This window comes from Sardina pilchardus, chromosome 23 (genome assembly GCF_963854185.1).
Source record: "Sardina pilchardus chromosome 23, fSarPil1.1, whole genome shotgun sequence".
Taxonomy (NCBI): Eukaryota; Metazoa; Chordata; class Actinopteri; order Clupeiformes; family Clupeidae; genus Sardina; species Sardina pilchardus.
In genome coordinates, this window is record NC_085016.1 from 18,731,894 (window position 1) to 18,746,108 (window position 14,215).

The 14,215-nt window shown below is 42.7% G+C and overlaps 1 protein-coding gene across 1 annotated transcript; it reads left to right on the forward strand.

The window, feature by feature from the left end:
• Nucleotides 1–132: 132 nt before the first annotated feature.
• Nucleotides 133–10,211, forward strand: ckmt2a (creatine kinase, mitochondrial 2a (sarcomeric)). The gene is made up of 10 exons (XM_062528156.1): nucleotides 133–249; nucleotides 1,889–2,059; nucleotides 3,462–3,660; nucleotides 3,844–3,939; nucleotides 4,591–4,812; nucleotides 5,899–5,984; nucleotides 7,737–7,860; nucleotides 8,448–8,582; nucleotides 9,422–9,547; nucleotides 9,962–10,211. Exons 2-10 carry the CDS (start codon nucleotides 1,911–1,913, stop codon nucleotides 10,076–10,078), a joined length of 1,254 nt encoding a protein of 417 aa, XP_062384140.1. The 5' UTR covers nucleotides 133–249; nucleotides 1,889–1,910; the 3' UTR covers nucleotides 10,079–10,211.
• Nucleotides 10,212–14,215: the final 4,004 nt, after the last annotated feature.

Below are 14,215 nucleotides of genomic sequence, written 5' to 3' on the forward strand. Positions count from 1 at the left end.
GCGGAAGCCTAGCATGAGGGGGGCGGGATGGGGGCAGATGGCCAGGCTGCCGTTAGATAGGGGGGCTCAAGGACACCTTGGACAATCAGAGGGGGGTCACAACCCCTTGAGTTGAGGCTTTAGACGCAGCTGATTGGCCAGTGCGGTGCAGTCTAATCTGATGGAGGGGGCGGGATTTCAAGGCTCCTCAAGCCAAGTGCAGGTTTTGAGAGTGGGTCACAGCAGGGAGAGACAGCATCGTCTTGACAGGTAAGAGTCACTCTCTCTCACTCACTCAGTCTCAGCTGGGGACTCACTAACCCCTAGACCCTTTTAACTTGGACTTAAACTGACAACTACATGCTTAACTCAGAACTGGTTTTGTCCTTGTAAACCCCCCACCTCATTTCTAATTTTTGTGAACTGTTGTGATTTCACTGTATAATCTATAATGGTCATTGCTTTTAGCACCTGCAAAGATGTGCATGATTTTAAATCTCAGAATGACATTTAGTGTTAAATAACTGTTGTACATCCAAGGCTTTGCATATGGCACCTAAATTGTTAATTTATCAAGTCACAAAATGTACAATAGGAATTTGTCCTTGCTGTCAATCTCTAATAATCTAAACAAAGCTGAAATCCATTATTCTTACTCCTCCTTCACATCTGATGTTATAGCCTAATCTTTTAGAGCGAGACCCAGTAATCCATAGAAGGCAAAGCCATAGATATGAAATCATTGCAAAGCACAAGACGACCCACCTGTTCCCTCATGTCACCCCGCCGGGTTTCGAGGCACAGTTTAATTTCCACTGAATTTGCAAGCGGTCAGACTGTCAGCTGGACTCTACGCTTGACTCGCTCACGTAGGCTACTCCCCACCCTGCGTTTTGGCTGGAGGTTCTGCACATGTGACCGGTTCAGAATGTCACGGCAGGGCAGTAGAACTAATGGTGGGGAGGGCAGTTTAGGGGGGGGGGGGGTGCTTATATGCCAAAAGAGACTTGTGTCCACGCTCTTAAATTAGTAGACTGGGTCTAGTTACAGAGAGAGATTCAAAGTGTTCTGGCATTCAGTCATCAGCACATAATCACGCAACTGCACTTCAAAAGGGGAGAGGGCAAAGGAAGAGTCAAGTGGAATGGAAAGAGCTCATTTTTGTCATCAGACGTACGTAGTTAGGATAACTCGCACATGGGGTTCATTATTTGACGTACTGCTTTTTATACGATCTTAACCTTGTCATGAAAGACACGACCAAATGTGACTGACTGCGGAAAATCTTGCGGTAGAGGTCAAATAGGACAGGGGGCTTAACTGAGAGCTTACCATTCAGTGAGACTCAAACGTTTCACATGTATCATCAGCTTACATGAAAACAGTATCACTTAAAGATCAAACAGGCATCCCTCTGGCTGACATGAGGGAAGTGCATAGCATAGTTTACCCATCAATGGGTTATTGCCCTTAGACATCAGTTATGGAGCAGTAGATTTGTAAAGAGCTCAGGTGAGGTCTTCAGATGACACATGTGACAGCATTACAGCAAAGCTGACCTATAGTGACGTGTGCAGAAACGAAAGACAGACATCTGACTGGAGTTCTCTTTTAGGAAACGAGAGCATTCAGGTAGAGTGCCCTGCCTGTGACCCCTAGAGCAAGATGAGAAATGCAGAATATGGCCTCGGTCTATTGACAGCTCATTCAAGGCTGCTACGTGATTTTAGCGAGAAAATTGGATGGAGAATTACAGTCCTTTCATGCTATCACTCTTAGCAAGTTGCTAACAACACAAAGATCATGGGTTCACTTCTAAGAACTCACTCATTCATCTTGTATTGTATATGCCTTGTATGTATAATATTGTTTTTTTTTCATGAACATACTCTCTCTTTGGTATTTCCAGTTGAACCCCCTGTGACTTAACCATGGCGTCCACTTTCACCAAGATGTTGAGTGGTCGCAACACAGCTGTGTTGCTGGCCAGCCTCGGCGTTGGCACCGCTGCAACTGGCTACATGCTGAGTGACAATGCAGCCGTGTCTGCCAGAGACCGGTCAAAGCTATACCCACCAAGGTGACAGACACACACACACACACACACACACACCTATGGCATAACTACTCAGCTAAGTATACACACCCATAAAGCCACATTTACATGGATGACATAAACACTCTCATATAATCGTGTAATCTCACTTCCCTGTATTCTCAGATTCCCTGTACACAATGGACAATTGCATGTAGTGTACTTTCATCGAAGAGTACGGACAGGCAATCCATTTGGGTTCCCATTAACTTGGACTGAGTGTAGGAGTAATAGAAAACAGAGACAGACAGAGAGAGAGAGAGAGCGAGAGAGAGAGCGAGAGAGAGAGAAGCAGAGGGAAAGAGAGGGTGCCAGATTAATTTGATACTCTGAAGTTTCACTGGTCATCAGGCCCAACGCGAACTTGGCTGTCGCTGCAGCATAACTGAGTCAAAGGTGACGCGAGGTGGGAAGAGGAAATCTAAGGAGCTTAGACTACAGGGGGCCAGTGGCCTCCCGCAACCTCCTCTATAGACTCCCACAGCCACTAGACAAAAGATCAGCAAAGATAAGATCAGATCAGCAACACCTATAAGCCTCTAGCTCGAGTGGAGAGAGAGAGAGAGAGAGAGAGAGAGAGAGAGAGAGAGAGAGAGAGAGAGACATGATGGTACTCCACTCCTGATCTACACGAATGGAAATAGATCTAATAACCCCTCTTCTCATTTTAAACTGATCACTGAAAGGCACTGCCCCCAAGGTCAGAGAAACATTAGCTTCTTGCATAGATATAGTACATACAGTTGTGCATCCGGTATCTTAGAAGGCATTTATTTATTGATGATACATTATTATTATTCATTCACAAAGAAAATTGGTGTTCTTAAAGGTTGGATGTCTTCCTCTTTTCTCATTTTATTGATTAAGACATTAAGATCAATTTCCAAAAGATGATTTTTTTTTATTTTAGTTTCTCTTTTTAGTCATCTTCAGGACATATTCTTATGAGCACATACACTGGTCAAGTGAATTCAAAGGATTTAAGGATTCAAATGATTCAGATAATGAAAATGGTCATAGATTTGCGGCTCAAAGAGGGTTGGGTTAGAGATCCAAGAAAACAAAGGCAATTACAGTAGATATGTCTATTTGTCCATGTTTTATATCTATATTGCAGTGGGTATGAAAATGTTTTTCTAGTTTTGTTTTTTGGCCAAAACAGCTCTAAAGCTCTAAAGAAGTTGTGAGGAATTTTTTAAATGTACAAACGCTCCACAGATATTGCAACCATATTTAACTTTCCTTGCTTTGAGTTATGTTGTTGGTTAATACATTACATAACATACTGTGATATTACTACCACAACGTATAGACTTAATCTTGGACAGCCAATTCACACAGCTCATAACAATAAAGCTTTTGAATGATTTGTTCCCCCCCCCAACAGCGCTGACTTCCCAGATCTCCGTAAGCATAATAACTGCATGGCAACTGCCCTTACCCCAGCCATCTATGCCAAGCTGAGGGACAAGAAGACCCCTGGCAACTGGACCCTGGACCAGTGCATCCAGACAGGAGTGGACAACCCTGGGCATCCCTTCATCAAGACCGTTGGCATGGTGGCAGGAGATGAGGAAAGCTATGAGGTAGGCTACAGAGGACAACATGATAAGAACATTTCAACACTGGCAAATTAAAGCACAATGCATAGTAATATCAACTAGCCAATAACAGAGCTACGACTCGTCATGATGACTAGCGTCCTGGTTTCACTGCTATTTGTCCTGTACCCATCCCTCATATATGTTTTTCTGTGCGTATTTACCCAGGTGTTTGCTGATATTTTTAACCCAATCATTTTGGACAGACACAACGGCTACGACCCTACGAAAATGACACACCACACGGATCTGGATTCCTCCAAGGTTGCTGTTCTATCTCTCCATCTCCATTCCATCACAGTTTTACATTTACACTTACATGTATTCACTTAGCAAATGCTTTTATCCAAAGAGACTTACGAAAATGTGGAATAACATTCCAGCCACAATGTAGAGGAGACCTTACGAACCAATTGATACTGCATCAATCAATACTATTAGATGATGAAAGTGTAGATGTGATAAGTACACTGTTAAAAAATGAATGTGTTGTCCCTGTCTGGACATAGAGATGTATATATATATATATATATATATATATATATATATATATATATATATATATATATATAAACACCATAAGTTGTGTTGTTGCAAGTTGAGTTATTTTCAACACAACACTGTGTAACAAATTACAAAAGGAAACAGCACAAACTGTGTTGACTCTATCTGGACGTGTTAAAAACAAAGTTGTGTTGTTTTCAACACATTTGTTTAAGAGTGTATTAGTCCAAGTGTAAAAGGAGGCAGTAATAGAAGAAGAAGAGAAAGAGGGAGGAAAAGGACACAAAACATCAATGTTCTCACACTTTCTCCTCCTTCCTCATGTCATTTCATCATTGATATGTTCTTTCTCTGTCGTCTCCTTCCTCGTCCCCCCCCCCCCCCTCCCCCCCACCCACCCACCTCCAACAGCTCACCAACGGCGTGTTTGATGACCGCTACGTGCTCTCCTCTCGTGTGCGCACCGGGCGCAGCATCCGCGGCCTCAGCCTCCCCCCCGCGTGTACGCGTGCCGAGCGGCGGGAGGTAGAGCGTGTGGTGGTCACTGCCCTGGCTGGCCTCAAGGGGGACCTTGCCGGTCGCTACTACAGCCTGGGCGACATGACGGAGCAAGAGCAGCAGAGACTAATTGACGTGAGTTCACTGGCAGCTCATTGCACACAGAGGTCAAACCTACACTTAAGAGAGAGAGTGACTTTTATGCTGAGCCGATATGCATTTCGGTCAAGGCTGGCGTTATTTCTAAGAGAGAGAGAGTAAGGAAGAGCCACAGTTATAGGCCTACCACTGATTAAATTCTCTAGCAAACATGATGCACATTGTAAAGGATCTAATGTATGATTTCCCTTCCTAAACATCTTCAGTGTATAACCTATCCCATCCCCCTGGTGTGTTTCTCAAGCAGTGTTTAAAAAAAAAACGTTTCAGCCATGTATATTACGAAATGTGCAAAGTTATTACTACAATAGGACATGCTTGCAGTCATGGTTTAGAAAGGAGGGGGGTGACTGACTTGTGAAGATCTTCACATCACATCGCATCACGTCAGATCAGATCACATCACATCACACATATCATGCCTTCACTCTATTGCTTGACTGCCCAATCACATGCTGCCGTGGCACAGGAGCACTTCCTGTTTGATAAGCCCGTCTCTCCGCTGCTGTTGTCCGCTGGGATGGCCAGGGACTGGCCTGATGCCCGTGGAATCTGGTAAGAGAAGAGTCGGATAGACCCCATAGGAGATAGGGGCCAGGAACCTGAGGTAGACTCTAGTTTAGTTTCCACACTATGCCCAACCCCCTCCATATCCATCAGTGTGTCTCCCCCCCCCCCTTCCTGGCATATTCTAGTTCTCCAGACCTACAGAGGTTCTGTTTGTTAGTTAACCAACTGCTCAATAGTCTGCTGATTCTTTCTCTGATGAAGTTCTCGGTTCTCTAAAGAATCTAAAGCACTGTATTGGTCAAAACTACTTGAGACAAATGAATGATTTCCCCATTTTCAACTATGTGCTATCTAACATACTAAGCCTTTCATATCCCATAATAACACCACAACATGGTTTGTATTCCCTTCAATATACCATACTCCTTTGAACATGCTAAATGAACATTTGAGCTACTAGAACTTTCCTGAAACTACATCAACTCCTCCTACATCAACTATGTCTTCCTCCCCTACTTCCTCTCCTCCTCCTCCTCATACTTGACCATGTAGGACCACTTCCTCTTCGACAAACCTGTGTCCCCACTGCTGACATGCGCAGGAATGGCCCGTGACTGGCCTGATGCCAGGGGTATCTGGTAGGGACACTAGACCACTGCATCAACCAATGGGCATTTTGCCCAATCTGCATGTGCCCTGTGTGTACTGCTTCCTAACACAGCACTGCATGGCTCTCTGTAAGATAAGAGCAGAGAGCACAAAACCACTCGGAGATTGGACAGAAACATTTAAGGCTCTAATTTCATTAAGCCAGATTACATAGCTTACTGTTGTACGGATAAACATCTGACAGGACTAATTACAAGTATCATCTTAATGAGATGCTTTTACTCACACAAATGACCCTTGGCAAGCTGTGCACATTGCTTGCAGTGATGGGCAAAATGTAGTGAGCAAAGCTAAAAGCTAGTCTATAAGCTACTTTTAAAGGAGAACTTTTCATATAAATGTCCGATTCTTGAGGCCACGAGTACTGTCAGTACGAAAACTATTAGTAGTTGCTGCAGCTAATGGTGAGAGCTTCCATGCAGCTACAGTGCTACAGTACATGCCCCCAGAATGTAACACTGTAGCTGCCTGCCTGCTTTTTTTTTTTTTTTTTTTTTTTTCCCCGTACTGACAGCAGTTGGTGACCTGAGATCTACACTACAGTATATGAAAAATTGCTGGATTTCTCCTCTTAAGCTATATTTAAGCTACATTTTCTAAGTAGCATACCCATCACTGATTGCTTATGTGATTCTGCAGCGTGAATTCAGGACAGGCACACAGGAAATAGAACTAGATTAGATGATAGGCCTACAGCATTTGAATTTGTACCACCCGTAGCTTAATTACTTGGAACATACAGTGCTCGTCAACACCCATGCTAAATGCTAAAAAGAGGAATAAGAAATCATCTTTTGGAAAGTGATCTTAATGTTTAAATTAAGTAAATGAGAAAAAATCCAACCTTTGAGGACACCAATTTTCTTTGTGAATTAATAATGCCTCGTAGATAAATATAAAATACAGGGAGCGTAAGTTAGTACACGCCAGTAGGCCTACACCCCGAGGGAACTTCATCAGGATGTATATGATACTGGATCCGTGAAATAACTTGCCTTTAAAAAACAAATCTGCCTGCTTTTATGGGAATTTAACATAGGGGTGTACTCACTTATGCCCCCTATATTTTAAGGAAGAACATTTATTTATTTACGAGACTTTATTCATTCACAAAGTAAATTGGTGTCTTTAAAGATTGGGATTTTTCTCATTTAAGATCACTTTACAAACAATGATTTTTTATTCCTCTTTTTAGTCAACTTTAGCACGTTTGTATTCACTTATGTCGAGCACTGTACAGTATAAGGGGTGCCCCCTTTTATGTGTAAGATGCCACCACTATAAGAAAATATATTGCACTGCACTGTATTGCACTTCTCTTTCTTATACATTCTTTTTTATGTCAGTGCAAGGCACCTTGCGTTACCTTTGTGTTTGAAACTATGCCATAGAAAAGAAAAACCTGCCTTGCCATGAGTATTATGACATATGAAGAGTTCAGATGCAAAACAGTTGAGTCCATCTTCACAAATGTGGAAAATGTGCATGTTGTTTTTATCGTCAATTCCAGGTTATTTCTATCAAACTGCCATTTGGTTGTTTTGAATTAAGTAAAATAAATCAAATCAACACAACCCAACAACAGTCTGACTGATGGGTAAACATTTCTTAAAAAGTTCTATAAATTCATAAAAAATGGATTTAACCGTTTAAGTGTCTGAACGCTTCACATATTCCCTTCCTCTTTCTCACCATCACTGTCCGATCCATCTGACCTCCAGGCACAACAACTCAAAGACTTTCCTCATCTGGATCAATGAGGAGGACCACACCCGTGTCATCTCCATGGAGAAGGGAGGCAACATGAAGAGAGTGTTTGACAGGTTCTGCAATGGACTCAAACAGGTGACATTTGACAACCATTTTATTAAGACAACTGACAATTTAAGTCATCTGAAGGTCCATCTGAAAACCCAGTGACCAGCTGTTTCCAGAGGAAGGAGAGGGGATTTTCCTCTCTATCTCCCAGATGTTAGTACTCAGCTGTCACCTGTTCATCCAATTTCCATTATGCGTCTGCAGTTATCAACAAGCAAAAACAAGAGAGACCTTTTTACAGCACACATAAACATGTTTCTATTAACCTTTGGTTTGGCTTTGGGGCTGCCAGTATAACTACCAACCAGCATATATTAGTAATCAATGGACAGATATGACCTGAAGTATATGAAAGAGTGATTGTTTTTAGACAGAAGAAATAACTCAGCTCATACTGTCCTCTATCATTGAGAGTGAGCTTTGAATTCTTGTCACTGCAGATAAGTGAACTATTGCAAGGAAGAGAGTGAATCGTTCATTTGTTGTGAAACTGCATCTTAGGTGATCAGATCACAAGTCGTCAGTTTTAAATACAAGTGTAAACAACCACCACAAACTGGCTTATAACGTGTGTATGTTCATTTATTCTGTGCATGGTGGTTATGGTGGTGTAGGTGGAGCATCTTATCCAGGAGCGTGGCTGGGAGTTCATGTGGAACAAGCGTCTGGGCTACGTCCTCACCTGCCCCTCCAACCTGGGCACCGGCCTGAGGGCAGGTGTGCACGTCAAACTTCCCAAACTCAGCCAGGTGAGTACAGGCAAAGATCCTTAAGGCGGAGCAAGATACGTCGTTGTAGTTCATGTCTATGGGCGCAAAACGGGGATCACTTCCTCTGCATAAAGGGGGTGTGTCATGCGTGTCATGTCCATAGACTTCAAATGGAACAGCTCTGCATAAATGGGGATTTTGCCCCCCTCCCTCTTGCGATTCGGGTTCCAGGAAGTGGCTTCTCATGAAGTATCTTGCTCCTCCCTTAATGATCTTTGGTACAGGCCACGCCTGACCCACCCACCTACCAGTCAACAGAGGGACATGTTCCAAAATGTCATATAGCTGATGTTCAGCAGACTGAAAGGTTTCTAAAAAACAAAGGCCACGCAAAAGTGTAGGGATTTTATACAAAAGTTTATTTCTGTACAGTTTACAGTATACGTGTCCAATTTCTTTTCATAGGTTTAAATTAGAATAATAAAGATGGTCACACCTCAAAATCACTCTTATGGTCTTTTACCATTCTTTATTAAAACACTGAGCAAGGCGGCAACACAGAGCACACTGAGGAAGACGCTGAGCCAAAACACGTCTGCAGTAAAACATGTTTTATATGCAAAGTGCAGCCTTTTTTCTTTTCTGAGTTCACTTATAAGTTTGGCCAAGCACTCTGAAAAGAAACACAAGAGACTGAGTAAAGCCTGCTCCTACCGTACAATATATCTTTTAATGTTCTTTCTCAGTAGCAGGAGACAGGAGTTATAAACGTCATGACCATTAGACCACCTTCATCAGTGTATGTCCGTGAGTGTAAAGATGATGTGAAGTGATGGGTTGTGCGTTAATATTGTGGGTGTGTTTGTGTGCTCCACTAGGACCCCCGCTTTAACAAGATCCTGGACAACCTGCGCCTGCAGAAGCGTGGCACCGGGGGCGTGGACACAGCTGCTGTGGGTGACACCTTTGACATCTCAAACGCCGACCGCCTTGGCAGGTCTGAGGTGAGAGCCTGGCCTAGTGTCCACACAAGCGCACACACACACACACGCGCGCGCGCACACACACGCGCACACACACACACACGCGCACACGCACACTCAAACACACACACACACACACACACACACACACACACACACACACACACACACACACACACACACACACACACACACACACACACACACGTACACACGCACACACGCACACACACACACACACACCCCACTTGAATGTATTGGTGACCACAACTTCATCCTCACCGCCAACACCTTCTGAGGTCATGTGAGCAATTCAGATAAATATCATGATTGCTGACCTTTAACGAGAGCACAGAGTTGCTCAGAGTTGGGTTCAGACTCACAGAAATGTTAAGTCCACTGTATATCCACTACTATTGTATTTGCTTTGGGCAGCTCGAGTTGGTTCAAGCAGTCGTCGATGGCGTCAACTACCTGATCGAATGTGAAAAGCGCCTGGAAAAAGGTCAGAACATCACAGTTCCGGCTCCCGTCTCTCATTTCAAGAAGTGAGGTTACATTCCCTGATCCTGAGAGAAAGTGTGGACTCAGCACCGCCGGGAGACCAAAGCTCTCCTTCTACCACCACTGCACAGAAGGTCTTACATGTACAAAAAATAAACATTTAAAAAAAATCACCAAATGTTATCCTTCTCTTGAATTAATTATGGTTCAACAAATGGCAGCAAGCTCAGCAGCTAATCATGACCATGCCTTACAACAATGGGGATTCCTACTGTATACAGTATGTAATGTTTGAAAAGCAAAAAGATAACATAAGACAGTATATTATTAAAACGAATGTGTTGAAAACAACACACCTTGTGTTGTTTTTAACACCAACTCTAGATAGGGACAACACAGTTTGTGTAGTTTCCAATATATGATAGATAGATAGATAGATAGATAGATAGATAGATAGATAGATAGATAGATAGATAGAGTGTGTAGCTTTTGTTGGTGGGCACTGTGATGAAACAAGCTACAGTGCACATACTGTACCACATTCAGGCCCTAGCGCCCACAGAGACCCTGGTTCCAGTGTGACCCGGGTCATCTCCCGATCCCACGTCCTGAAATGAGATGTGGTCTGGCAACAAAACGTTCATTTTCTCGTATTTGAAAAAAATGCCTAGATCCGTTCATTGGACGCCAAGGATGTCTATCAAATGCGAGATCGTCTTGCTTTCCCCCCTGTGATTCTGTGATTGTCCCCTATTTCAGGAAAAAATGAGGGCGGTAGTTTCCAGACTGCCTTAGCAGCGTGAATGAAATCGTGCGCAAGGCAGCATGGGAACACCCAGGCTAACGTGTCACCCAAAAGTGTCTAGTCAGGTGGTAAGCATAGTTGCAGATAGTGCTATACGAGGAATAAAACACATATCACTACAATAGAACCCATGACATCAGGAATGTTTTTCCAGCAGCATGGCTGTCACAACAAGGAAAGCCAGTGCCAGCTTCTTAGTGCCACTCAAGCCTAGTCAGCCGTCATCAAGCCACGGCTCAGTCCCTCCATAGCCCAGATTGGGCCCCACAGCCTATAATGGGCTTAATGCGGGCAACAGTTATCATCAAAGCCCTGAGAGAAAGAGACTGAATGAGCAGGACCATGGGGCAGGCCCACTTCTACACAAGCAAACTTGCTGACCCTGAAATAACAGTGCGTGAATTGATGTGTTGAATTCTGTGCGGTTCCCGTTGGGAGTTCCATCCCCCTCACTTCTAGACGAAAGCACAATGACAACTGTGACAAATGTCTTAGGCAGTGTCCAGCATCATTTCCTTTCAAATAGTGTACTGATATTTGTGACGTTAGCTATGTTGCTTAGTTTGTTTTCATTAGAGGGTGGTTTTGTATTTGTTTTCATTAGGAGAAGGCAGTCACTTCCTTTTGTTTTCATTAGGAGAAGATAGTCATTTCCTTTTATTGTAGTTAGCTATGGTCATATCCCTTCTGAAACGACACACAAAACAAAACTACATTTGAGGAACAAAGACTTCTTGCATACTGACTCTCCTGTAGAGATTTGTTGTAGCCCTGCTCTAGTACTTCCTTTATCAAATGTCATTATAGAAAAATAAAAGATATGGATATTAGGTTAAGACTAACTTCTAAAGGTGAAACTGTTTTCCACTGGCTGTGATTAGGAAACAGCTTAGTGTTTGTTTGGCTAATATAACTCTCTCAAAGCTTATTTGTGACGTGTGTCTTACCATGCTAACTGAAGTAGAGATGGTTGGAGAGATTGTGTTTATCTAAAGCAACCTGGAGCAGGGTGGGGCAGACACAGTGGCAGATATATTGGTGGTGTGCGTGAGTGCACACGTGTTTGAGGTTTGCGCATCGATCACCTGAAACCAAAACCGGGTAGAGTATTTTTAGAGCTTCGGCCCACTGGCATGAGAGAACCATCTGATTGTAAAGTATAGCATGGAAGCACCCTGTCCTTTTCACCTCTACATAGAATCATATAGTTAACACTCCATATATCAAGGCAACAGCATTATACATGGTTTCACCATGTTTGAAGTATAGGTGGTGGGCAGTAGATAGATAGATAGATAGGTAGATAGATAGATAGATAGATAGATAGATAGATAGATAGATAGATAGATAGATAGATACTTTATTGATCCCCAAGGGGAAATTCAAGGAAAAGTTGTAGTGTAGTGGTTGAGGAACTTGCATGCAGCAGTCTGAAAGTTGTGAGTTACTGTGGTGCCCTTGAATTGCCCTTGGCAGTTAACCCTGAGTTGATCCAGAGAGACTGTTCCTGTAATTAACATCTGTAAGTTGCTTTGGATAAGTATGTATAGGTCTTTCTCATCATCCATCCGTAAATGGAGTATTTTACTAATGCTCACCCATTCAAGTTTTACTCAAAAGACTACAACCTTTCAGGTATTTTTCCTCAAATCTTTTTCAACATTTTTTTTGGTGTAATAACACCATAAGCAGCAAAACCCCTTCCTCACGCCCCTCTACCATCCAGGACACGGGCTCTGTGCCAGGACAGTGAACACTGCCATCTTGTGGTAGTCAAGAGCAACTGCACCTTCCAGGCAGCACAGCCTAAAGGCACTACCTCTACCCTATTTCTAACCTCAACCCTCATCCTACCCCTAAACTGAGGGGAGTAGTGCCTTGAAGGCAGCGCTGCCTGGAAGGCACCATTGAGGGCAAATAATACCAAAGACCTCTTATTGCTTTTATGAATTGAAACATGGTCTATATGTAAATCCCATAAAGGGAAGGTCTTACAAATTTCTGTTGAAAAACAAAACTTCATGATTAAAATTGGCACTATCAGTGCAAAGAAAGGCCCTCAGGTTCTTGCAGGAAATGTGAAGAAACCATCGCCATAAACTCACAACTTCATTTAATCATGCCAATGCATAGCCAATGCCATAACATCATGATGATCAGACCTATATAATCCAAAATATTCCTTACTTTGTTGTTTTAGTTGAATTTAAGTACATGAAAGAATGCATTCCCCAAAAAATATGCATTAAAATGACAGACTTGAACTAAAGCTGTTTATGATGCCCCGGCTAGTTTACTAGTTTCAGCTGTTTCTTTCAGTGGTTGCTTAGACAGTCAGTAATGACACCAGATGGGATAGGATACCAGGAACCATCATAGGCAAGCCAAGTGATATGTTATTGCTACCTGTTTAGGTCACGGTCTCAGTGCGTGGTGTACACTGTAGCAAATCATATTCATGACTTTTGTCTCTGTGTTCAAAACAACCTTTTCCCCAAAACAAGCTCCGACCAGTCAACCAGCTGGTACTAGTTCTGTTCTCCACAAAACAGGATTTACCGACTGAATGTGTCAGTGTTAAAATATGCATGGATTGCTTGGTATGTTCTTCAGAAAAACATTCTGTATGGGTTCTTTACCACACTATCACATTGGGATAAAACTTTAAGTTCATCAAACCACTGGTATTCAGTTACACTGAAGGCTTTGTTGTAGAGATGAACCAGCTATTGTAGCAAAAAACTACTGTTAAAAGATGTTGTTGCTTTGCTGCAGTACAGTAAATAACACTCTTCATCTGGAACATAACCTTACAGTGTGCTGCCAAAGTATAGGCAATAAGGAGATCTCAGCAGTGCAAGATGGCACAGACAAACTCAACGACTCACGTCTGGTATGAGTAATTTTATTATTTGACCATATTGTCCTCTGGGCGTTTTGATCTTTCCCTTTTGCTGACGTCCATGGTCACACGCAATGCACATATCTAGAGGAGGCAGCTTTTGGTCGGTGCTGACCAGCAGATTGAGGTAATATTGGTGTTTGAATCTTTGAGTGGACCACACAGCATTTCTACAGACAGCTTGCGACTGAGGGAGACCTCTTAAGGTTGTTTGAGGCCAAACACTACGTCTCAATCCCTCTCAGTACAACATGTATGTACAGCACGTGTGTGTGTGTGTTTGTGTGCGTGTCATTTCCACAATTGCCTCGTCCCAATTCTTGATTCGGTCAAACTAAATGTATATTTCCTCCCTTTCATAAGTATGGATTGTTAATTCAGTGCTCATGCATTGGTCTTGGTTACTGGGTTAGTTTGATAAATATTGCTGTTAAATGAAGTCATCTCTTGTGACAGCAAACAAATAATTTCTTACTGT